At 50.8% G+C, this 23,241-nt stretch overlaps 2 protein-coding genes and 1 long non-coding RNA gene across 12 annotated transcripts in view; all 3 read left to right on the plus strand.

Moving 5' to 3' along the window:
- UBE2F (ubiquitin conjugating enzyme E2 F (putative)) overlaps positions 1 to 5,953 on the plus strand; it is a 48,719-nt gene extending 42,766 nt beyond the window's left edge. For all 3 annotated transcript variants that reach the window (XM_074315910.2, XM_074315914.2, XM_074315911.2), the window contains 2 exons: positions 2,285 to 2,347; positions 5,238 to 5,953. In XM_074315910.2, coding sequence (XP_074172011.1) covers positions 2,285 to 2,347; positions 5,238 to 5,288 — 114 coding nt within the window. In that variant the 3' untranslated portion in view covers positions 5,289 to 5,953. The remainder of the gene's footprint in view (positions 1 to 2,284; positions 2,348 to 5,237) is intronic.
- The window catches only part of SCLY (selenocysteine lyase), a 42,255-nt gene continuing 24,688 nt past the window's right edge, over positions 5,675 to 23,241 (plus strand). For 2 of the 8 annotated variants that reach the window (XM_088793798.1, XM_088793796.1), the window contains exons 1-2: positions 18,103 to 18,215; positions 21,923 to 22,110. Coding sequence is in view for 4 of the 8 variants with exons in the window: in XM_019740917.3 (XP_019596476.3) it covers positions 15,854 to 15,942; positions 18,103 to 18,215 (202 nt within the window). In the remaining 4 variants the exon portion in view is untranslated. Of the gene's footprint in view, positions 5,794 to 15,789; positions 15,943 to 16,742; positions 17,049 to 17,078; positions 17,376 to 18,102; positions 18,216 to 21,922; positions 22,111 to 23,241 lie in introns of those variants that run through there. The other 6 variants (XM_088793792.1, XM_019740917.3, XM_088793797.1 and 3 more) reach the window with 6 other exon arrangements.
- Positions 8,161 to 10,723, plus strand: LOC148754923 (uncharacterized). Its single transcript, XR_016019570.1, has 2 exons — positions 8,161 to 8,809; positions 8,841 to 10,723. It is a non-coding gene; the product is annotated as an uncharacterized LOC148754923 (long non-coding RNA).

The following is a 23,241-nucleotide window of genomic DNA, read 5'->3' on the forward strand; positions in this document are numbered from 1 at the left end:
ACTGAGAGCCTTTGGAGTGACACGTGGGGAGGTGACTGGGGAAGGTGAGGGTGGGAGCCGAGCATGCTCACCCTCGTCCAGCTGGAGCGGCTGCCTGACCTCCTGCGGGCACGAGGCCACATCCCCTGCATTAGCCTCCTTCACGTGGGTGGTGGGTCCTGTGGCAGGAGCTGGCCCAGCACTGCTCTGTCCACTCTCACCTGTAGCCCACCCACAACCCTCTTCACGGCCACGTGTCCTGGTTTGGGCGAAGGAGTAGTATGTGGTCACCTACCTTTCAGCTCCTACAGACCCAAGACCTTAAGAATTGTTCTCGTGTCGGTGGTGAGCCACCAATGAAGTGCACTGTCCTCAGAAAACAGCGCGTCACAGGCAGGGGCTGGAGGGCAGGCGGGGGCGTGGTGAGGATCTGGGAAGGATCCCGCTGAAAGCTGGTGTGTGGATTGTTTAATGTATTATTTGTTCCTTTGAGTGTTTCCTTTATGATCATAATAGAGTTTTAAAAGAAATAAACTTCAGAGACCTGTCTTTGGGGGAAATTAAAAGCTTTGCTACTGTTGGTAAAACCAAGGTCCCTCTATGAAAATGAGCGCGTCCTCACAGCCCACAGGACGATGGACGTGCCTGCGCAGCTCAGTCCCCCTGGGGTGGGGTTGCTGTCCTTTCGTCTGAGGCCATGGTGTTCTTATCTCAGCAAAATAAAAACCAGCAGAGCCTCAGAATTAGACTCTTAAGTCCCCACCTCCCTTTGCATTGTCATCTGATGTCACCAGGTGACCGCTGTAATCGATGCTTCTTGATTTCAGGACCCCCCTTAATCCCCAGAGGAAGGCAGTGCCCAAGGTTACGGGGCAGTTGGGTGGTTCTCTCCCTATGTCGGTCATTGGGGGCTTTTTCATTGAAGTGAGTGAAGTGTTACTTGTGGGGCTACGAGGCCCGAGCATGATTTAAACTCTGCCTCGTGGGCACACCTGGTCACAACGAGCCTTTGCGTCTTCAGCGTTGGTTGAGAGGGCTGAAGAGCACTGGGAACTCACACTGTCACTGTCATCAGCCACTACAAAGACACACTTCTGAAACGTACCGTTTCCCGCAGCTTCCTCGGCCCTAAACCCGAAATGGTTTTGGCTGACAACTCGGTACAGGAGAATTAATAGAAGGAAATGAGCACTGGCTCCTTGGACTTTTCTTTCTTTTTTTTAAAAAGAAATTTGGTGCAATCTTCATCTTTCCAAGTGCTCCAAACCTTCCAAATTCTAAAGAGCTGATCAGAATTGCTGATTAAACCTGGATTGGTTATCCCATATTCATTTTAGGTCAAATACGGGCTAAAGAAGATGAACAATTGTGTATGTCTGGTGTAGTCTTTATGTACACTGGGTTTCTTGTGTGATGTGTACTTTTTGCGTATTTCTAGGACTTGGAGTCTAATTTTCCAAATGATTAAAGAGAGTCACAATTTTTCTTTGTTATGTTTGTGAAATACTATTGGTCACACCCATGCTTATTTCCAAATCAGGAGTATAGCCCCTAAATTGAGTATTTCTCCTGAGGAGAAATATGGTTGTCTTTATAATGACCCATCTGTGGCTTTGGGAAGCAGTGACTCATTAAAAGATCAAATCTTCTGACCCTGATTTTTAAGAGGAGATGTAGGCAGTACAGAGGTAAGACGTGGCCTCTGATCTGAAATCCTGGTGTTTCTGGGGGGAAATGGGGAGTAGCCACTCCAGGGTCTTCTAAGATACAAAAGGGCTGGTGCTCCCTCCTGAGGCCAGGGGACACCTGCCTAATGTCACTGCCTCACATTCAGTCTGGTTCCAGATGTCTTTGCTACCGGGCTTTGAGTCTGATGCTTGTGAAGCCAGTTAAAAGATCAAGGAAAAATCCAGTTAAGGCCAAAAGAGGAGCCACAGACAGAAGGCCAAGTTGTTGAGAACAAAATGAAGAAAAGTTTTAAGGAAAAGGGAGTGGGACTTTAATTTAGAAATGCTCATAATGAGAATTGTTTTTTATTCTCCAATTGTCAAAAATAGCATTAGAAATGAATGTGACGGCTGTTAATCCATTTTCACCACTTTGTACGATTCTGTAGAATTATTACTCCCACTTCTTTCAGTCAAGTTCAGGGCTCTTACATAAAAGAACTTTAGTCCTTAATAGAATTTTTCAGTGCTGCAGGTCATTCGTTACACAATTTGCTGAATAGATTTCAGTAGCCTTGTTCATAAAACAGGAGAAAGATCGATTCTTTCCGTTGTTTCATCAAGTTTCTCTCTTTAAGGACCTTCTGAATTTCGATGACCCACTGAATATTGAAGCCGCAGAGCATCATTTGAGGGACAAGGTAAGCTAGTGACAGGAATATTCTAGGTTGGGTGTTTGGTAAAAAGGTGATTATCGTCTCTTGATTAGATAAGTACAAAATTTGAAGCAATTTATAAATAACGTGTTTAAAGAAATGTGAGTGGTTTCAGTAAAATGTTTGACCCAAGGTCACACAGACATGTTTTTATTAGATGTGATTGATTTCCTAGAATTGAGTACGAGTGATTTAAAACAGGCAACTGTTGCATCACCTTAACAGGACAGGAATACGGAAGTGAGAACGAGGGGCACCCCCCCCCCTCGTGCCCGCTTGGCCTCCAGTGGGCTCCACGACCCTCCACACCTCCCCATGAGCTCATGCTCATTCACACCCCTTTGGCCCGATAATGGGATCGTCGTCGCTACTCTTAATCTTTAATTCCTCATTTTAAACCTTTTCCCCTCCAAGTCAGTGCATAAACTATCACTCATTCATTTCAGGAACTTTAACATTCCATAAAGTGGTTCTACCATGCTTCTGCAGCCATTCTCTTATTGGTGGGCACTCAGGTTTTTCCACGGCTTTTCCCCCCAACTATAAACAATAATGCAGTAAGCATGCTTTGTACACACATTCTTACGAAGCCCATGAACAGGCCTGGGTCTGGGCTGGAGTCGGGAGCCTGTGAGACCCTGTGAGACTAGGACGAGCCTCTCAGCAGTTGTCAGTGTTGACGCCTGGGGCCACCTGGTTTGGGGGTTAGACCTAAGTGGATCGCACTGATTGGTTCCCGACCTCATGTTTTGTTTCCTGACCGAGATGCCCTGCTAGTTCTCACCACCCCTAACATGGCTCGGTCTTCTGACGCTGCTCTGAACAGGTAACGGTCTAAAAGTCACCAGGTTGGCTCTAACTGTGGTACCTAATGTTAAGAGCATCGCTTCTGCTTATGTAAAACCTGTGTGCCAGAGTGCAGGGGCATTTTAAACGTGCTGTGTGCTGGTCCCCACACCCTGAACCAAGGAGCAGCAGCCCTGCCTTACTTAGCAGGCCCAAGGGTGGGCAGGCGTGCCCCACCAGGGCGGGAGCCATGCCACCCAGCCTGTGCCCTGCACGGCCCGTGTGATGGGCACAGCAGGGCCCAGTGAGCCATGCAGTGGGCCTGGTTGGGCCAAGGAGGCCGGCCAGCCATCCGGCCAGCGTCCTGCTGAGGAGGCCGAGCACCCCTGTGTGAGCCGGCTCTGGCCACGGGCCGCACCCTCAGCCTGTCCTCAGGGCTCCCCACTCAGCTCAGCTCTCAGCCTCCACCCCGCCTTTGGGGGGCCCTGGATGGCTTGTGTGGCTTCGCAAAGCCTTGGTTTGTCCATTGCGCTGACCACACCACTGACAAGCCCTTGCAGGTGTGCTCCTGGGCCCTCGCCTCTTCTGGGGGCCCACTCATGCTGTGACTCCACATGTCATGGTTGCTGACACTCAGTGTCGTGGTGGTTGGCAGCCCTTGTGGACTAAACCTTGTGATGTTACGCACGTGATAATGACAGGGAGCGCGCTTCCAGAGCCCAGGAGGGAGACGGTACAGATTGTCTTGCATTGTCTGAAACGGGGACAGACCTACACCTCATAAACTTAGCCCCACACGCTGGACCTAAAGTCCTCTGGACAGGGATGCCTCCACGTGAATTCTGAGACATGCCCCGCCCGTGTCCTGATCACGGTTACGGAACTTTCCGCTTATTTTGTATTCATTATTCATCCCAAGTGTGACTGGTGGCCACCTAAGTGCCAGTGAGGTGCTCAGTGCTCAGGAGAGAGCCGTGGACAGACAGTCCCTTGTCCCTGTGGAGTGTACCTTCTGGTGGGAGGAGGCAAAGCATAGCTAAGCTAACAACGCAGAGGTGGGGCCTGGGGCCAGGGAGGCCTGGGGGGAGTGGATTGTTGCTGCTGCTGGGGAAGGCCTTTCTGATAGGTGTGAATATACCTGATGTGAACCAGGTGGATCTCAGGGAATGTGTTCCAGAGTGACAACAGCCAGTGCAAAGGCCCTGAGGCAGGAATGTGCTCCAGGTGTTCAGGGAAGGGTACAGAGGCCATGGGATTGGGGCAGGGGAGCAGGACAGTGGCTGTGTGGCAGCAACACTGAGTGGCCCTCCCAGGTGCCAGGTACTCCCAGCTACTTCCCAGAGTGCACCTGTTCTGACAACACGAGGGAGGGTCTCTTGTTTTCCCTGATTTGCTGCTGAGGAAGGTAAGAGACTTGCCAAGAAACAGGCAGAGCCCAAGATTTGAACCCAGGTGTTCTGTCTCCAGAGTCCGTAGTCTTCACGAGGGTCATGCTCTGTGTGCCCTCGTGTAGGAGGGGCGGGGGAGGCAGCAGAGGCCTGAGCAGGAGGCTTCCTGGAGGCCAGGACTCAGGGCTTTATCCTGGGTGAGGTGATGAGAGGAGGGGATTGAGACTAAGCAGAGGCACCTTTGGTCCCGAGGGCAGGACGGGCTGGGGGTGCCTGTGGGGCCTTCACTTCAGGACCAGTGAGCTCTGGCTGTGGCCCCCCAGGAGCCGGCAGCACTGTCGGCTCTGCGCTGTGGCCGTGGCCGTGTGAGTTTTGCAGCCCACTTTTGTGACGGGATGAGGGCTGTGGGAGCCCGAGTGCGGTCCCGTGGACAGTGTGGCTGTCGTGACTGTGACCACACACACTGGGGGGGCCTCACCCTCCCCATCTGCAAAACGAAGGGTCTTGGGGTCCCTTGTGCTCCGAGCGTCTGTCTGTGTCCCCATCCCCGCCCTCCTGGCACGCAGTGTCTCACACTGGGCACCCGGCCTCGTGCCAGCTCCACGGGCCTCTCATTCCCGCCGAGCTCCGCGGGGCCACCTTGTCCCTTTAGTGTCACGCCTCCTCACTGACTCGCTGCCCCTCGTCCTTGTCCCCCGCAGGAGGACTTCCGGAATAAAGTTGAAGACTACATTAAGCATTACGCCAGATGATAGCAGGCGACACGCAGGACGCGGACTGTGTGTCACAAGTGTGCGCAGCTCCTGCCAGAGGGCGCCTCCACCCCGCCCCGGCCCCCTCTGCCCACCGGCCGCCCGGGAGGAGCCTCACGACCGCCCATTGTAGCCGGGGTTCCGCATAAACAGCGAGAAATGTGTCTGGGCTCTAAAGAGTTGTCTGCTTACCTTAACGTGTTTACGTTGTTGAAACCGTGCTGTACCGGCTGTTGAGATTTGTGAGAAGTTGTAATGAACTCAGAATTGAAGCTAGAGGTTGCTTCTTCCCCTTCTCCCTGCAAATCACTCCCTGCACAAGTGACGCGATGACGCGCTCCGCGCAGCTCGCCCATTGGCGAGAAGAAGCCCGCGACGAACGGTGATTGGACACAGACTCCCAGCTCCTCCCACTAGTGGTGGCCCTGCCTAGGTGTCGTGAAGCTTCCTCCCGGAATGCAGTCATTCACTGTAGATCTCTTACAAAACGCATATTTTATTTAATGTAAGTATATTTTGGAACAGATTTGTAATTTGTACAATTTAATGCTTTAATTATTTTTTTCCTATTCTCATTTAGTTTGTATCTTCATTGTATAGAGCAGACAGAAAGATGCTGGGTCAAGCAACTATTGAAGAGAAATACAAAGAAAATATGAAAGACACATTATTCTTTCTGTCCAAATGCAACAAGAATTGGGCTTTTAAAAGTCAGCTCCTAACTTTCAGGTCCAGAACCCTTTGAAGCTAGAGCTGGATGATTTGAGAAAACAAAAGGCAAGGCGCCCTTTCCTGGCTGGAGCCAGACGTGTGGGGCCTGGGTGTTGTGCAGGGGTCATGGGAGCCGCTGGGTGAAGACTTAGCTACTTACCAGAGAGCCAGCGCCTCGTGTCCTGAGGGACAGGAGCAATCCCTCGGGAAGCAGCCAGACAGCGCCTAGTGCCACTGACTGGTCCTGTGGACTTGTGTTTGCTGTGGCTCCGGCCTCACCTGGGCCGTGGAGGGCAGGGGTCTGCAGCAGTGCAGAGCTATGCTGGGTCAGGTGGGTGCACTGCAGAGCAGGAGCCGCAGAGAGGGGTGGCCTTACACAGCACTGAGACAGCTGAGCCATGAATGCGATGCAAAGTGGATGCAAAGTGAATGTCGGCGGCTCCACCTGCACCTGCCCAGCCCTCTGCACTTTCTCTGACAGCCTCCTCGGGCCTCTGGATTCCCCGAGCTGCTGTGCTTTTCTTAATCATGTAATCTCCCATTATGAGATCAGCCGGTCCTGGAGGTTGGCACAGGGGGATGCAGGCCGTGCTTCTGGTCTGTGATAAGTAACTCTGCCCATTGGGCCTGAGGGGGGCCCCTGGGTGACGGGCCACACCTCTGGTACTCAGAGCAGGAAGGGTGGGGCTGCATAAAGGGTCTGGCAGCCTCTGAGCAGAGCAGTCCCGCTCCCGAGGCCTGGCAGAGGCCCTGCTGTTACTCACTCATAATTGGAGCTCTAAACTGTCACTGTCCCACCATGGGAACTCCCTATCCGGACTCTGGGCCGTCCTCTGCCAGGTGTGTCAGGAAGCCAGCAGCAGACCCGCCCGCATGCCTGATTTCCGCCCTGTGACCCGGGCACACAGTTCCCTGCCTGATAGCATCCCCAGGCCTGGATCCTGGTACATCTCACAGTGGCTCTGAGGGCGGACGAAGGCTACACAGTGGGTGGTCCAGGTGGAGGGGAAGAAATGATGCCAACACCTGCAGTTAAGTGGAAACGTGCATCCAATGTGGATAAAGCACTGCCCTCTTGACCGGACTGAAGGGGTAACTAACACTTGTTAACTCGAACCTCAAAACAACAGAAAGATGCTTTGCTTTGTCAGGGATCAAGTAAGTCTTCAGAAACGACCTTCCCACAGAACTGGAGCATCCCTTTGTGTCCGGTGGAAACCCTGTCTTAAGGAGCACCCCCAGCTCTGCCCATTGCTGTGGGCATCTGGTAGCGGCTGTGGGACCCCAACTTCCAGGCTTTGTGGTTTCTTGGGGTCTCCTCCCCACTCTGAGGCCAAAGTAACATTTCTGGTTCCAGTCCGTGTGCCCCACCGACAGGTGATAAGTGATGATTTCCGATCTGCCAGGGGTGGGAATGCCGAGCCTCGGGCTGGAGAGGCCGGCCCTGGGAGGGACAGCTCCTGAACAGCTCGGACGTTAGCTGGGCCCGTGACGCTAGTACTTAGAATTTGACGTGTCAGCTGCGTGTGTTCCAAGCACACTTAGGCGGAAAGTTCCGGGGTAGCTTTTCAGACGGAAAGGGCTCGTCTCCCCTCTTACCGTCCCCCATACATGCCACCGGCAAGTTACCTGCTTTGCAATCCTGGGGAGTCAGGGCTCGTGAAATGAAACATTTTTAAGTGGACGAACGTAAAACAATCCTGGAACAGACTGCACTGGCAGGGAAAGAAGCGTCTGGTTACGGACTACAAGTGGCTGACATCTAGTTGGAATTTTTATATGAAAAAATTTTGATTGATCATCAAATCAGCAACAAGTCTGATGTTAATCAGAATTTACTATATTTTTGCAGTTCTTTAAAGGGTGGGTGGGGAGACAGAGCATCCCTGGGGATCGGTGGACATTGTCCTTGAAGACCTCTAATACATATCGGGAAGGGGAGTCACCACTGCCTGGTGTGTGCCCTCCTCGGTTTTGCTAAGCTCGAACCCAGCACCAGGGCTGTGCCATCTGTTTCTGCGGCTTTAAAAAAGGTATGCTGGCTCTGCCGTCAGGTGGCCAGAGAGGACGCAGGACTTTGCTGAGCCTGGCCTGGTTATGGCCACGCCACAGGGAAGGACAGTGTCGCCTCCTGCACCCTATGAAATCTTTCCAGGTAAGTGAGCAAACCCCAGGAATGTAACTAAGAGCAGAGGAAAATATGTTTATGCTGGCAAATACTAAGGTACCCATTCCTTTTAGACTGTACAGCAGTGTTTTAGCTACTGCAAATGGCCGGGGCCAGCTCTGCAGTTTCTACATGAGATTCATGCCACAGCAACAACGTGGCTTGCTCTACAGCAGGTGGAAAGCACACACAGCCCTCCAAGGCTCTCAGATGGCTTGGAGATGAAGGCAGGCAAGCGGGCATCTCGTGAGGTTAACCACAATCTACGCCACTGCTCCCTGGGGCCTGCACTCAGCAACACCCCAAACACAGATAAAAACAACGGGGAGGCCAGGGCTGCAGAGAGGAGGGAGGTGGTCACGCTTTTCAGGATGAGCGAGGCTAAATGAAACAGCAACAGGATGGAATTGGAACCATAAGTCCACAGCAGAGGGTTCTGTATTTTGGGAAAAATACCAAAGATGAAGGCAAAATACACGTGCAAAAGCTGAAAGAAGCCATACCAGCAGACTAGCACCAAAAATCCTGCACAGTCCTTACGCAGGAGGAATGGCCTCAAATGGAAATGCGAAACCACCAGCACTGAGGACACTTGGGGCCAAATAATGCATTGCTGTGGGGGCTGCCCTGTGCACTGTGGGATGTCCAGTAGCATTCATGCCTCTACTCACTAGGTCCCAGAAGCACACCCACCACCCACCCCCCGCGCCGTGACAACCAAAATTGTCTCTAAACATTGCCAGGCCCGGTGGCTCAGGCAGTTAGAGCTCCATGCTCCTAACTCCGAAGGCTGCCAGTTCGATTCCCACATGGGCCAGTGGGCTCTCAACCACAAGGTTGCCAGTTCAACTCCTGCAAGGGATGGTGGGCAGCGCCCCCTGCAACTAAGATTGAACACAGCACCTTGAGCTGAGCTGCCGCTGAGCTCCCGGATGACTCAGTTGGTTGGAGCACGTCCTCTCAACCATAAGGTTGCCGGTTTCAACTCCCGCAAGGGATGGTGGGCTGTGCCCCCTGCAACTGGACCTGGAGCTGAGCTGCGCCCTCCACAACTAAGACTGAAAGGACAACTTGAAGCTGAACGGCACCCTCCACAACTAAGATTGAAATGACAACAACTTGACTTGGAAAAAAGTCCTGGAAGTACACACTGCTCCCCACTAAAGTCCTGTTCCCCTTCCCCCAATTAAAAAAAAAACAAACAAAAAACCACCAAAAATAAACATTGCCAGATGTCCCCTGGAGTGAAAAACATTCCCAGTTGAGAATCACTGTATTGGACATTTCTTCTGTGTTTTTCATCTACTTTTGAGCTATGAGAATTCCTGTGCTCGGGCATTTCACTCACTAATTCTTCAGTTATGCCTGCTCTGTCCAGTCCCTTTACTGATTTTTAATAGGTTTTGTTTTTTAGAGTGGTTTTAGGTTCTTAGCAAAATTGGGTGAAAGTAGAGTTCCCATAGTCCCTGCCCCCTTTAGGCACAACTCCCTGACTGGACATCCCACAAATGTAATGTGATGAACTTCCAGTGACACATCACCACCCCCCAAAGTCCACAGTTTACATTGGGGTTCATTCTCATACATTATATGGGTTTCATTCTAATTCAGTAACTCAAATGTCTAACGACATGTACCCACCATTGTATACAAAACAGTTGCATTGCCCTAAAAATCCTCTGCCTGTCCATCGCTCCTTTCCCCACCCGGGCAGCGCCTTCCTTTCTCAACCTTTTTAAGAGTTGACTGCATTCTCCACGCTTTCATGTTCCATACGCCTTAACTTTCACCTCTTCCCCCAGTGCCCTCTGAAATTTCTCTTGCTGAACTCCCCAGTGCCTTAATTGTGACTATACAGTAGACATTTCAGATGTCTTCAGTTCCACTTCTATTTTGATATTCGTTAATGCTTTTTCCTCCTCATTTGACTGAAGTTGGGCTCCTGTTACTTAAATTTTGGTGTGAACTTTATTCGGTGCATTTGGCAAGAAATGAGCTCCGTTTGCAAGCAAGAATGAAGGGAAATAAAGAATCTAGAAATGTAAAGACTTCAGTGCTGGGAAAGACAACTTCTGGACCCCAAAGGAGATAAGATTGAGAAAGTCTGAAAAGCCAACTAAAATTCAACTTAAAGCATTCCTGAATTCAAATTCTGGCTCCATCACCACCCTTGTGAGCTTGGGAAAGATGCTTTCCTGTGCCTTAATGTCCTCATATGTAAGGTGAAGGTAACAGTATCTCCTTGATAAGAGTGTTACTAAGATTAGTTTGAATATATGAAATGTGTTTAGAACAGTGTGGGGCCAGAATCCCAGAGAGCAGTTTCAGGCTTCTGGCCTCCCGTGGGGAGGTCCTGGCTCGAGTAGTGAATGACCATCAACTGTGATTGGTTGGCCTTCAGCTGTAACCGGTTAGCCAATTGGCTACTGATGTAACTGCAGGGCTGTGTTGATTGGTTGGTTGGTTGGCAGGCAGAGAGGTAAATGGTGCGGATCATGTGGCTACTACTGCGTGTGTCTCGCCCACCTGCCAGCGAGAATATAGTGGTATGACTCCCCTTTCTATGGCTCCATGGGTGTTCCTTTTTGGCCTCACCATATCCTGCGTTCTTATGTGGGGAGGGACCAGAGACCCCGCAGGCCACCCCACATGACAAATGGCGCAGCGAGCAGGGTATGGTGCCGGCCAAAACCTACCGAAGCATGGTGGAGCAGTTTGTGCATGTAAAAGTTCAGTTTCAGAAGGCCCGAGAGGAGTTGCGCCCGGAATGGGAGGCGCGGTCTGCCTGGGAGACTCGAGCCTCCAGATGGTACACCTCCCTCCTGGCCATAGAAGGCGTCACCTTCCTTTTAGTAATGTGCTGCTGCTGTAGGCTCCGAGGGTTGTGGACATCTTGCACTGAGGCGTGCACCCAATCGGATGGATGCTTGGCATGGCGAGCAAAATGCCGGCCAGGTAGGAAAGGAGTCTGACTCTGGGCAGAAGGACGTGTGGCCCCCACATAGTGTGTGGTGCCCAGTGGCCACTGTTCTCAGGAGTTGGACCCCCAAGGAGGGGTGGGAGGACATGGACGGCTCTCCGGCCAGCGTGGAGAGGGCCCTGCAGGCTCTGGCTAAGCAGTTGCCGAAGGAGGCGAAGGCTACAGCCGGCCGCGTGGGCTGGATGTTCCTCACGGCCTTGAGTCTCAACACGGAAAATGTGCTTCATGAAATGGCCCAGGTGCCCAAACAGGTGTCCCAGTTGGAGGCGCTGGAAGTCTGGGTCCTCCTGTTATAAGAGGGGCCCCACAGTGGAGACTCAGGCAGAGGCGGAGGAAGCAAGTGGAGACAACGTAGGTCCCAACCCCCAAGCCCGGCCAATCTTGAAGCAAAGGGTAAAACATGAGCAACCTTTGGGCCCCGGGGGCGTTGCTGCCGGCAACCCAGCTGTGACTGAGTTCACGACCTACACCCCTTACACTCCCACTGAGTTGCAGGAGCTGGGGAGGCGGTACAGACAGCGCCCTGGAGAGCCAGTCTCGGCTTGGCTATTACGTTTATGGGATGAAGGAGCACACAACATTCTCTGCTCCCCAGGTGAGATGGAAAAGCTAGCCTTCGTGACAGTGCATCCGTCCCTGCGACAAAGGTTATAGAATTGCCATAGGTTGGCCCATGACCAGGGCAACCACTCTCTAATGGAGTGGCTCACTGCTTCGGTACGCACAGTATGGGGACAGGCTGGCGAGCTGCCAGACACTGTGAGTCAATGGCAGTCGTATACTGAACTTACTCAAATAATCCGTGAAATGGGTATAAGACATGCTATTTTCAACCCTAATATGCAGGGGCCGGATGATGATCTTTTTACAGCCAGCATGAGAGATCTGGTTTTGGGTACTGCCCCTGCGAGTGCTTTTGGATCTTTGGTAGCCATTCTTTTTTTTTTTTTTTTTTAAGGGATTTATTCCAAATATAAAGGCTGTTTCTACCTTCATACCCTATAAATGTATTCTACTGAATCAACAGGTTAAAGAAAAAGAAATGTATGATCATATTCATTGATTTCATTGATCCAAAGAAAGTATTTGAAAAATCTAATACCCATTCATGATCAAGTTTTACAAATGTTTCAATTAAGAAATGTTCTAAAAAATACCTGATCAGTTGTCCCAGTCTATTTTAACATATTCTCAGTTGATTATACAATGCACTACATTTGAAAGAAGCAAATGTATCTTTGGAAACCTCTGCAAGTTAGAGAATCTCTCCCAAATCCTGAGTCTCTCACCCCCTTACCCATGTTTCTGGGCTGCATTAAAAAAAAGAATGAAAGAAAAAGAAAAAATCTAACCTTTTTGTGACCTCGTGTCCAAGGCAATCCATCATCTTGATAACTGTCCTCAGAAAGTTTTCCAAAATGTCCATATCCTGTCATCGCCGTCCTCAGGAGCCGGCTGAACTCGCTCAGAACCAGCAGGGGCAACATTTCTTGGACTGAAATGTTGGCCGAGACGAAGTGCAGTGGGTCCGATGGGTGCCCGGGAGCGAGGTGGTGGAAGACTACCTGCGCCCTGGAGATGTGGTGTTCAGGTGGCCTGGCTTGGCCTAATGAGGTGAATTCATGCAGGTTGCAAATATGGACACATTTGAAGAGAAGTTTCAAGCAGCTGAGGATGAGCTGAATATGGAAGGCAAGGTCAGGGTCCCAGTTTCCTATAAGTCTAAAGGCTTCTTCGGAGATGCCCTCTCCAACTTGGGGGATGATAGCAGCGGACATGGCCGAGCTGGGGGTGTTTTCCATCTGGCTGGAATGGTGGGAAGGGAAAGAGGATTCAGTGCTCTTAATCACCTTTAAATGGCTCACACGGTGACTGTGAACAGCGCAAGGGTGGAGAAAGGAGTCGGTTCCAAAGCTGTAGCAGGGAAACATGAAGCCCGGCTGGAAGTCAGAGTTGTGAATTATCCGAAGAGCCCGGGCTTTCTTCAGCATGGTTGGTGCCCAAGTTCCGATGGGCCACTGTGCTTGCCCACTCCCTACAGGGGAAGACGCTACCGCTTCGGCCAGCAGCCTCAGAGGCCTGGGTGCCCATTTCGTCCTTGGCCAGCCTAGAGGTCAGAGGTAATCGGAGACATCAGCGCTGGTCGCCATTCTTACGCCCTGTGTGGGGTGACGGATCCATGAAGTTACAACTGCCATGGCCACCCTAGGGGATGTTGGAAGCCGGAGGCGAAGAAAGTTAAGACAGGACGTCTGAACAGTTGAGATCTGGAAGTCCAAACCAAAGGTAAAGGGGCGAGGTCGCGGGTCTCCGAGAGTAACACGCGCATAGATGTGGCGTGATCTCGTGGCAGCAGGGGTCGATCAGGAGGAGATAGACCGACAACCCAATGTACTCTTGTTGGAACTTTGGAAACAGTTGCGTCTGGAACAGCAATTCCAGAGAAGCCTAAAGGAGGAGTCTGGGAAAGCGCGACCCGTGTCCCTCCAGGACTTCATGCAGTCGCTTGAGGCCGACTCCTTTCAGCTTGATTAGGGGTGGGGCCAAGGTACCCGGTCAGAGGGGACGAGCAGGGACCGGAGGCCCCACGTGGAACTGTCCTACATTGGTCCCCTTCTAATGTGCAGAGGGTTTTAGCCCTAGTTGACACTGGCGCACACTGCAGTCTTGTTTATGGGAACCCAGAACTGTTCCCCAGACCAGCAACCTGCATTGATTTCTACGGGGGAAAGACTGTGACTGTAAAAGCTGTTTCCTTACCACTGGGTATAGGAATGCTTCCCCCTCGTACCTACAAGGTTTATGTCTCCCCCATTCTGGAGTATATTCTAGGGGTGGATGTGCTACATGGCCTCAGCTTACAGACATCGGTAGGAGAGTTCCATCTCCGGATCCAAGTGACGAAAGCAGTGACACGCGGGCATGCTCACCACCCTCCTCAAGTGTTGCCACAGCCCTGGCACATGGTTAAAGTGCGACAGTACCGCCTGCCAGGAGGGCAGGAGGAGATTGGTCGTATAATATTGGAATTGGAGAAGACACATATTGTGAGGCCAACGCACAGTCCCTTTAACTCCCCAGTATGGCCTGTCAAAAAGCCAGATGGGACCTGGTGAATGACTGTGGACTATAGGGAGTTAAATAAGGTGATGCCACCTTTGCACGTGGCAGTACCTTCAATACACCATTTGATGGATCATCTGACTATCTGCCTGGGAACATATCACTACGTAGTGGACTTGGCCAATGCTTTTTTCTATGCTTGTTGCCTAGATTGTGAGGCAAGACCCTGGAGGGGTGGAATGTGGGGACAGAGTCCCTGAGAGCAGTTTCCAGGCTCTCAACCTCTTGGTGGGAGGTGCTGGCTCGGGGCATGAATGACCATCAACTGTGATTGGTTGGCCATCAGCTGTAACTGGTTGCAGCCAATTGGCTACTGATGTAACTGTGGGGCTGCGTTGGTTGGTTGGTTGGTTGGCAGGCAGAGAAGTGAAGGGTGGACTGCAGATGGTGTGGCTACTACTGTGTGTGTCTCCGACCAGAGAGAATATAGTGATATGACTCCCCTACCTATGGGCTCCGTGGGTGCTCCTTTTTGGGCCTGGCCACATCCTGCGTTATGTGGGGAGCGGGAGCAGAGACCCCCACAGGCCGCCCCACACGACAAACAGTATCTGGCACATTCACGGCTCACCGAAACGTAGAGACTGTAATTACACAAGGGGTGGCCAGTCGATGGCTTCGCTAGAATTTAAGAATCTGGATCTTCGTCCTCTCACCACTTTCACAACTGACTTCTGTTACTGTTGACGGGATCCACGAACGTTAGTCTTTTCCACTGGGCTGTCTCACAGACAACCTCCCAAACCCAGCCCATCACCTTCCCCTCCCGTTCCTCCCTTTCCAGATGAGGCGCTAACTTGCTAGTCATGGCTTCCTCACTCTGCCTCCTGCCCCATGTTCAGCTGTCCCCCACTCCCATTTTTCCTCGGAAACCTATCTTGAACCCACTTTCCCTGCGTGTCCACGCCCGCTCCTGCCTTACCCAAATGGGCTCCCAGCCTCTGCTCCAGACCCTTCGAATCCACCCTCACGAAATGATTCTTGAGTTCACTCAGAGTCACCTATGGAGAAGATCGAGTCACGCACGCGCAGGCCCACGACGGACCCTCCAGCTGGGCCTTCGGTGCGTGTCTCAGGAGCACCCAGGACTGCGACGCCGCAGAAGTGTGGCCCGCCTGCATGGGGGGGGGACAGCGGGGCGCACGCATGCGAGCTCCGTGTGCCGCGTCCGCCACCCCCGCTATCGGGCGCCACCTTCTCTATGCGCGGGACCAGCGCAGGGATCTTGGGGTTGAGGAGCAGGGCAGACACGCACACCCCGCAACCAAGGAGACTATGCTCCCTCGCGGTTTCTGCCTGCGCTCCATAGCCACGCCCTCTGTGACGCGCTCGGCGCCCCGCCCCCTCCTGACCCCGCGCAGCCAATCAGCATTCTACCGTCCCAGCGCGGGAGGCCCCGCCCCCTCAGAGTGCTCTAGGCCCGCTGAAGCGCGGGGGTTGGCCGGCAGGGCACAACCCAGCCAATCCGGACGAGAGCCGGGCTTCGCCGCCCCGCCTCCAGGCTACTCTCGGGGGCAGGACCGGCTGGGCCAGTTGGACCGCGCCTGGGGCGTATGGGCGGAGCTGTGCAGCGGCGGGACTGAGATGGAGGCGGCTGCCGAACTGAGCTGCGGCGCGCAGACTCGCGTGTCGAGTCCGCCCGGCGGCTGCGAAGAGAAGAGCCCGCTGGAGAGGTGTGCACTCTGCGGGGAAGGCGAGGAAAGCCGCTGGCGCCCTCCTCCGGGAAGCCCTCCAGGCACCGCGGGGCGAGGGGTCGGGGCGCCCTCCGGGGGAAGTCTTTGGGCTGAAACCTGCGTGACATCCAGGAGTCAGCAGCACTAGTTCTGAGAACGCGCACAGCACGCCGGGAACAGGCAACAGCCTCTGCAAAGGCCCTGAGGGCAGAAAGGAGCCTGCTGGGATGCGTGGCTTCTAAGAGTGCCGAGCGCGCGCAGCTGGGGAGCAGGGGTTGTCGGAGCAGCTGGCAGCCGGGTGACGCGGCAGAGCTACAGAGCCCAGGAGGGACTTCGGGGTGCATGCTAAGGGTGATGGGGATCTGAAGGTTTGAATAGGAGAATGATGTAATTTAGTCATATTTTAAAGGAATTCTGGCTGCCTTGTAGACAGTAGGGAGGGGCGTGGGGCAGGGGAGGAAGCAGGGAAACCACTTGGGGATCTTTATAATCTAGGAGGGAAGGGTGCTGGCGGGAGAAGTGGATGTACTGAGGCAGAACCAACCGCAGGACCTGCCGAAGCATTGGTGTAGGGAAGGGAGGAATTAAGAAAGATGCCTCCCAGGCAGCTGGCCTGAGCTGGGAAAGGGGGTGAAGACTGGGAGGCGCTTCCAGCCCACCCCTTCTTCAGCCTGCTGGAACCATTTCCCCTGGGGGGAGATGGAGGAGGGGCCAGAGGTGATGTTTTGTCTTGTTTGTGAGTCTTCTCCATCTAATTCAGAAATGTGTTAAATACTCCTTTGCGGGTGTGGGGGGAGCGTAATTCTCTTTACCTGAAGATGTGTGTGCCTTTAAAATCTGGGTCCAGGTCTAAATCAGACCAGCTCTTTCTTGAGGCATTCTACTCTGATTGGGAGAGAGCGACAGGGAGCTGAAGAATGTCCCCAAAGGAGACTGAGTGGAGAGGAGTTTCACGATGCCTTTTTACGTTTTGGTTGTGAAGCTAGAGTTCGGCTTTTCCATCCAATATTGATAGCACTTTAAGGAAGGAGCAGATAATGGAACGGAGTGATCTACAAAGTGTTCATCTGGAATTCAGGCCGGAAATGAGCTCAGCCAAGCAGCAGGTTGGAAAGCTGCAGCCACTCAGCGGCACTAATATCTTGCGGGCACTTAGTGGGACTGAGAGCCAAGTCGGGGCGCTTGTGGATTTAAGTCACACCATGACGGGATTCCTAACACGAGTGGCCAAGGATGTCTAATCAAACTTCCCAAAGCCCCAAAGCCCTGTACCTATCAGGTGACTTCGAACAGCTTATAGACAAGATGCTGCATTAAAACACATCCTGATTTAAGAGACAGACAAAAAAAACCGTTTGAACAACCATAGATGGTCATTGTGTTTGAATTTTCATGTAGATCGGTTTGAACACTATTGTTGATTTAAAAATCAGGTAAAAATGATTACTAGTATCAGGCAGGATTTTGTTGTGTGTTGGTGACAGAGCAGTGAGGAAAGCCAGCAGAGCCAGGCTGTGAGCCCATGTTGCTGCCTGGGCTGACGGCTGTTACTTTCTGTTGAGGCAGACAGTGAACAAGGAACCAATCTAGGGTGTCATGTGATGAGGAGAGAAGGGGGAAAGAAGAGTGCTGGGAACGGGTGGGTGGCTGCAATTTTAAATAGAGCTGCAGGGAGCATTACTAGAAGGTCAAGTTGGAGCAAAAACAGAAAAAGTTATGGGGGTGTGGGGCTTGGTTACTCTAGGCAAAGAAAACCAAAGAAAGTTGGAGGGCAGGAGCAGCACCTCTGCCCCAGGGAGCCTGCCAGTGTCGGGGAAGTGAAGAGGAAGGGTGAGTGGGGAGAATGGGCTCCCCATCATACCCAGTCTCACAGCTTCACAGAAACCACAGGGAAATAAAGGAAAACTGGTGAAGTCAAAAAAGCAAGCTGGGGGAAACACCCTTGGGAACGTGGGGCTCCCTGGGGGCACAGATCTAACCTGCGAGCTGCTGCGGGTGAACCACCAGTGCAGCCAAGGGGTGGATGGAAGTTTATGCAGAGGAGCAGCCTGACCTTGACCTTGTTTGCTCCTACTGCTATGATTGACAGACAAGTGCAGCGGTGTTTCCATACTCCATCTGCTTTTCCATATGAGGCCGTCCTTGTTTTCTTTCCTTCAGGAAAGTTTATATGGACTATAATGCAACCACCCCCCTGGAGCCAGAGGTTATCCAGGCCATGACCGAGGCCATGCAGGAAGCCTGGGGAAATCCCAGCAGTCCTTACCCGGCAGGTAATTCTAGAAGCACACAGATGGGACATATGGGGGGCAATTGTACACCACATGGGATCGCTTGGTTTTGGATAGATTTTCTGTTAACGGCAAATCTTTCACTGTAATTCTTTGTAGTTTTCCAAATTTGAAATCCGAATTTGTATGTCGAGTCTTGTTGATACCATAATCTTTAATCTTTAACTAACACACCCGTCTTCCTTGCCCGGGTGAACAAGATGTTTTATTGAGTTATTTGTAATAACACTGCCTAGTGAAACCCTGTCACGTATCTCTCAGTTGATCCTTACAAAATTTGCAAAATGAATCTTTTAAATCATCAAGATTGACCATACTCCCAGCATTTTTAAAAAATGAGAATTACTTTTAAAGTCTCTACTTTAGTTATAAATATTCTTGTTATTTATTCTTGTTTTAATGCAGCGCGTTGAATTGGAGGTTTGGGAAAATAATTTGCTTCAAATCAGTAGCGTTCCATTATGTTTTACAGATGGCGACCTCAGGTTGTACCCTTCTTATTTAATGTTTATCAGGGATAATTCACATAAACTATCTTAACTGTGGATGATGGTGAACTCAAATCCCTTTCAAGCAGTCCCCTGCCCTAATACCTGTGTGCAACTTCACAAGCTTCAGCAGGCTTTCATAGCTGGTTACTTAGTTAAAGTTTCACAGTAACTTGATAACTAGAAATGTTTTCTTTTATTTCTTTTATTATTTTTAACATGTTTCAATTACAGATGACATACAATATTTATATTAGTTTCAGTGATCAGACATTTATATACCTTATGAAACGATCCCCCCATAAGTCTAGTACCCGTCTGACATCATACATACTTATTACCGTATTATTGACTCTCTTCCCTAAGCTGTACTTTATGTCTCGTGACTATTTTCTTAACTGCCAATTGGTGCTTCTTAATCCCTTCACCTTTTTCACCCTAAAAGCATTTTCAAAATCGGGTACTAGTCATGCATTAACATATTTGTTGGTTTATTTGGTACATGTGTTCTGACTAACCTTCTGGACATTTCCATGTGTCTAATCTTTCCTCTAATAAAATTAAACTTCCTGGTGTATTAGACTTGACAATATGGGAAGCAATTAAATGCCAATAAAATGCATTTGTCCTGAAGAAGTTTAGGCATAACCCTCGGGACAAATCATGTTCTTGACCCCATGTAGCCTGGCAGTGGCTTTTCAGTTGCCTGGACAGCCTGTGTCTACACAAATTAAGAACCATAACTAAAAAATGCATGGTGATTCACCTTCTTTTGATACTCAGGTAGAAAGTCAAAAAAATAAAGGAAGGAAGACAATGACCTTCGTGACAGAATGACTTAATTTCTTTCACATGATTGTGACTTAATAGTACTAATAAGAATTCCTTCGGGGGGATTTATTTTATGGGCGGTGCTGAGGGTGTGCGGGAAGTGGACATGCCACACGTTGGTCACACCTGGGCTTGGCCTCAGTGCCCTTCCAGGGCGTGATCAACATTAGGCTGCTGAGGCCCTGCACTGAAGTCGGACCCTGAGAACGTGACCTTGTGGACTGTGTCACTGTCCCATAGGAGAGCAGCGGCACCTAGTTCCCATGGTAAAGCATGTTATACAACAGGGCGTATAATACGGTTTCATCGTTTTCCCCTACCTGCTCCCATAGACACACTTGTGTACATGCAAGGATGGGAAACACAGCTGTGAGAGACAGAAAACTGCTAGTGACAACAGCTTGAAGTCTGTTTCTCTCAATCCAGGACCCATGTGGTCCTCAGCCATCACCAGGGGCCCCAGCTCCTGTCTTATTCTCCTAACCCCCTTGTGTCAAGATGGCTGCTTCAGCTCACGCCATCATGTCAGCAGTCCAGCCTGTGGGAAGGAGAAAGGGAGGTCTGAGTCCTTCAGAGACACTGCTGGAAGTTCATGTACTACTCTGGCTTATAACCCGCTGCTGGAGGTTGGTCCCATGGCCACTCATTGGCATTCTAATTGCAATGGCAGCTGGGAAATTCAGTCTTAATTCTTAATCAATCAAAGAATTTCTTAATCTAAATGTGGTCTTAATTCAGCAAGAATGTCACTGTAGGAAGGGAGAGTGGCAGAGAGAACAGCTGTCAGCCTCAGCACAGACGGGATGCACGAATACCTCTTTCACAGTTATCTTTGAGTAGGGGACAGAGGGCGGTTTGAGGTTCTTTTTGTTTCCTGGTTTTGAATTTTTCTATAATCGGCATGCGTACTGTAAGGAAATGAAGGCTTCCTAAAGCTACAATTTAAGGTGACATCGCTTCACTGCTCTGTTCTTACATGATAACAAGCACATGTTTTAATATAATGTGCTCCTGCTTCTTCGTCTCTGTCACTTAGGCAAACCCTTGATTGTTGCAAACGATGGACGGGTGTTAGTGTGTCCGTGAGTTAGATTGTCCTCCCTTCCCATGCCCCCATCTCTGTTATTGGGGATAAACTGTGAGGTGGGCAGGGGTAGGGTCCCAGGTGTGCAGGTGAGGGCGCCCACTTTCGGAGTGGTCAACTGGCATTCACTGGTCCCAGAGGAACCAGCTCCTAGCTCTGGGTTCTGGGCTTTTCACACCATAACCACTCTTACTGCGGTCAGCCACTCCCAAGGACCTGTGCCAGTAGCATCTTCTGACGTCCTCAAGGCCCACCTGCCCCAGGATGGAGGGGCTGTGACTTAATGAGACTTGCACTCATCTCCAAGGACTCAAGTCCTGCTTAATGACACGTAAAATCAGATTTCCGTGGGTGTTTCCTCTGTGCCTGCTGGAGAGAGCAGTGAACCAAACCAAGTTCCTGGTCTGATATTCAGGCCATATTTCTATTTCATTGTTTTTCTAAAAAATAAGACAATTATTATCATGTGCTGGGGGTGGGAGAGAGAAGAGGAACCATTGCTGTCAAACATATGTGATGGATTTTGGTTCTAACGCCTTCTGCCAAAGTTTGATCTTGGGAAATGTAGCATCTGCAGAAAAGTTGAAATACTAGTGTAATGAGCACCCGCATTTCCTTTACCTGGATTCACCAGTTATTAACATTGCCCCATTTTTTCTGAATCAGTTGAAAGGAAGTTATAAATAGCTGATCTTTGCCTCTGAATTCTTAGGCATGTGTCTCCTAAGAGCCTTGCCTGTCTCACCACAGATCTGTCTCCCACTCCGAAGTAAGTTGGACGTTACTCCAATAACAGTGCCTAATTGCCGTTCATATAATGACCTCCTTGGTTATGCACTTTTATTGCAAGTGGTGTTAGATCCTATTTGGACATTTAAATTATAAGTAAATGAAAAGAGCAACTAAATGGTTGTTTCCGGTAGCATTCCCACCCGTGCAAGTAGGATGTGGTGTCCCATAGCTGTGCTTTGGGGACTCGCTGGGGCGGGTCTCTGCCTACGCACAAGGAACTAGACCATCCAGAGCCCCGCCCCTTTTGACAGCTTTATTGGCGTGCAATTCAAATGCGCTACCCTGCGCGTTAAAGCCTACAATTTGACAGCTTTTGACTCACATCCCTGAAGCCATCACCACAATCAAGAGGGCGCATATTTCCATTGCCCCCAAGTCTCCTGGTGCCCTTTGTAACCCCTTCCGACCAGTCCCCAGGTACCCAGCAATGTGCTTTGTCACTGGATTAGTGTGCTTTACAGTGACTCTCAGCCTTTTTGTCTGGCTTCCTCCAGGCGGCATGGTTCATCCAGGTCGTTGGGTGTCTGGGCAATGGCTTTTTCCTGCTGAGCAGGCCGCGGTGTGTGGGACCAGTGTGCCCATGCGCTCGTCTGTTGATGGACTTGAACTGTTTCCAGTTCGGGGCTCTAATGCTGCTGAGAATATTCGTGCCCAAAGCGTGGGCATTGCTCTCTTGTTTCAGGTAAATAATATTTTCCATAAATACCTAGGAGGAGAACAACTGGGTCCTATGATAAGTGTGCATTTGACTTCCTGGGGAGCTGCTGTCCCCTCCCCGGAGGAGTTGTACGTTTCTGTCCCTGCCGGCAGAGGTACTTGCAGGTCCTCCCGAACCTGTGCAGGGGTCAGGCCTTCAGTTTAGCCCTCCTCACAGGTGTGGATGGCGGCAACATAGCCCCATGAGTCTTCTTAGAAGGGCCGCCAAGAGTGTAGATAAGTAGAAAAGGGAAGTTTTTACTAACCAACATGTGAATTATGAAACCCATTTTTGAAAAGAGAGCTCTCTGAAATGCTTAAGTGCTGGAAAAGGTGCGGAGATGATACACCAAACGGGCCACAGCCATTGCCCTGGGAGGACAGTGGGGGAATAAGCAGAGAAGGACGTGCTGCTTTGGAATCAGCCCCCCTGCGGGCTCCTTGGGGTGGCTCCACGAATCCTAGAGGAAGAGCCGGGGTAGCTGGTGCATGGGGATGAGCGACATTCTGAGAGGAGCCAGGAGCGTTGCCAGGCAGCTGTCCTGCCTGAGCTGACATTCACTGCAGTCTTTTAATGTATCACTAACTAGAACGACGAGGTTTTCCTGACTACCAGACCACCACCACTTAGCGCTGGAACCTAAGGGGAGTGTGTGAACTACTTTGTATATTTACTTTTACCACATCTTTTTACATTCCTACTTTTATGTATGTTTTATTATATATATATATACACACACACACACACACACACACTTTTTGGTGGTGCCTGCTCATGTTCTGTTTTTTGGTTTTTTGTTTTTTTGGTTTTGGGTGTTATTTTTACAAACAGGCTGAATAGTCAAAACAGCTTGAAGGCTCCTGGCATGTGGACTATTTAAGTAAGAATGGTTGTTGAAATTTTCAGGATTCCCATCCCAGAGCCTTTCTTTCCCTGCCTCATGAGGTTTGGTTCCTATTTTCCTACGAGCCAGTGAAACTGGTAAAGGCTGGGCTGCATGGCCCCTGTGGGAAAGCAGAGGGGTCCCTGAGGCAGTAACCCCCCTATTCACCTGGGCACCTGCTGTGTGAGATGGCGTTGGACTTTGTGTTGAGGAGTGATGAGTTCTATTTTTGC

This window comes from Rhinolophus sinicus, chromosome 17 (genome assembly GCF_057876585.1).
Source record: "Rhinolophus sinicus isolate RSI-liver-muscle chromosome 17, RSI-T2T, whole genome shotgun sequence".
Taxonomy (NCBI): domain Eukaryota; kingdom Metazoa; phylum Chordata; class Mammalia; order Chiroptera; family Rhinolophidae; genus Rhinolophus; species Rhinolophus sinicus.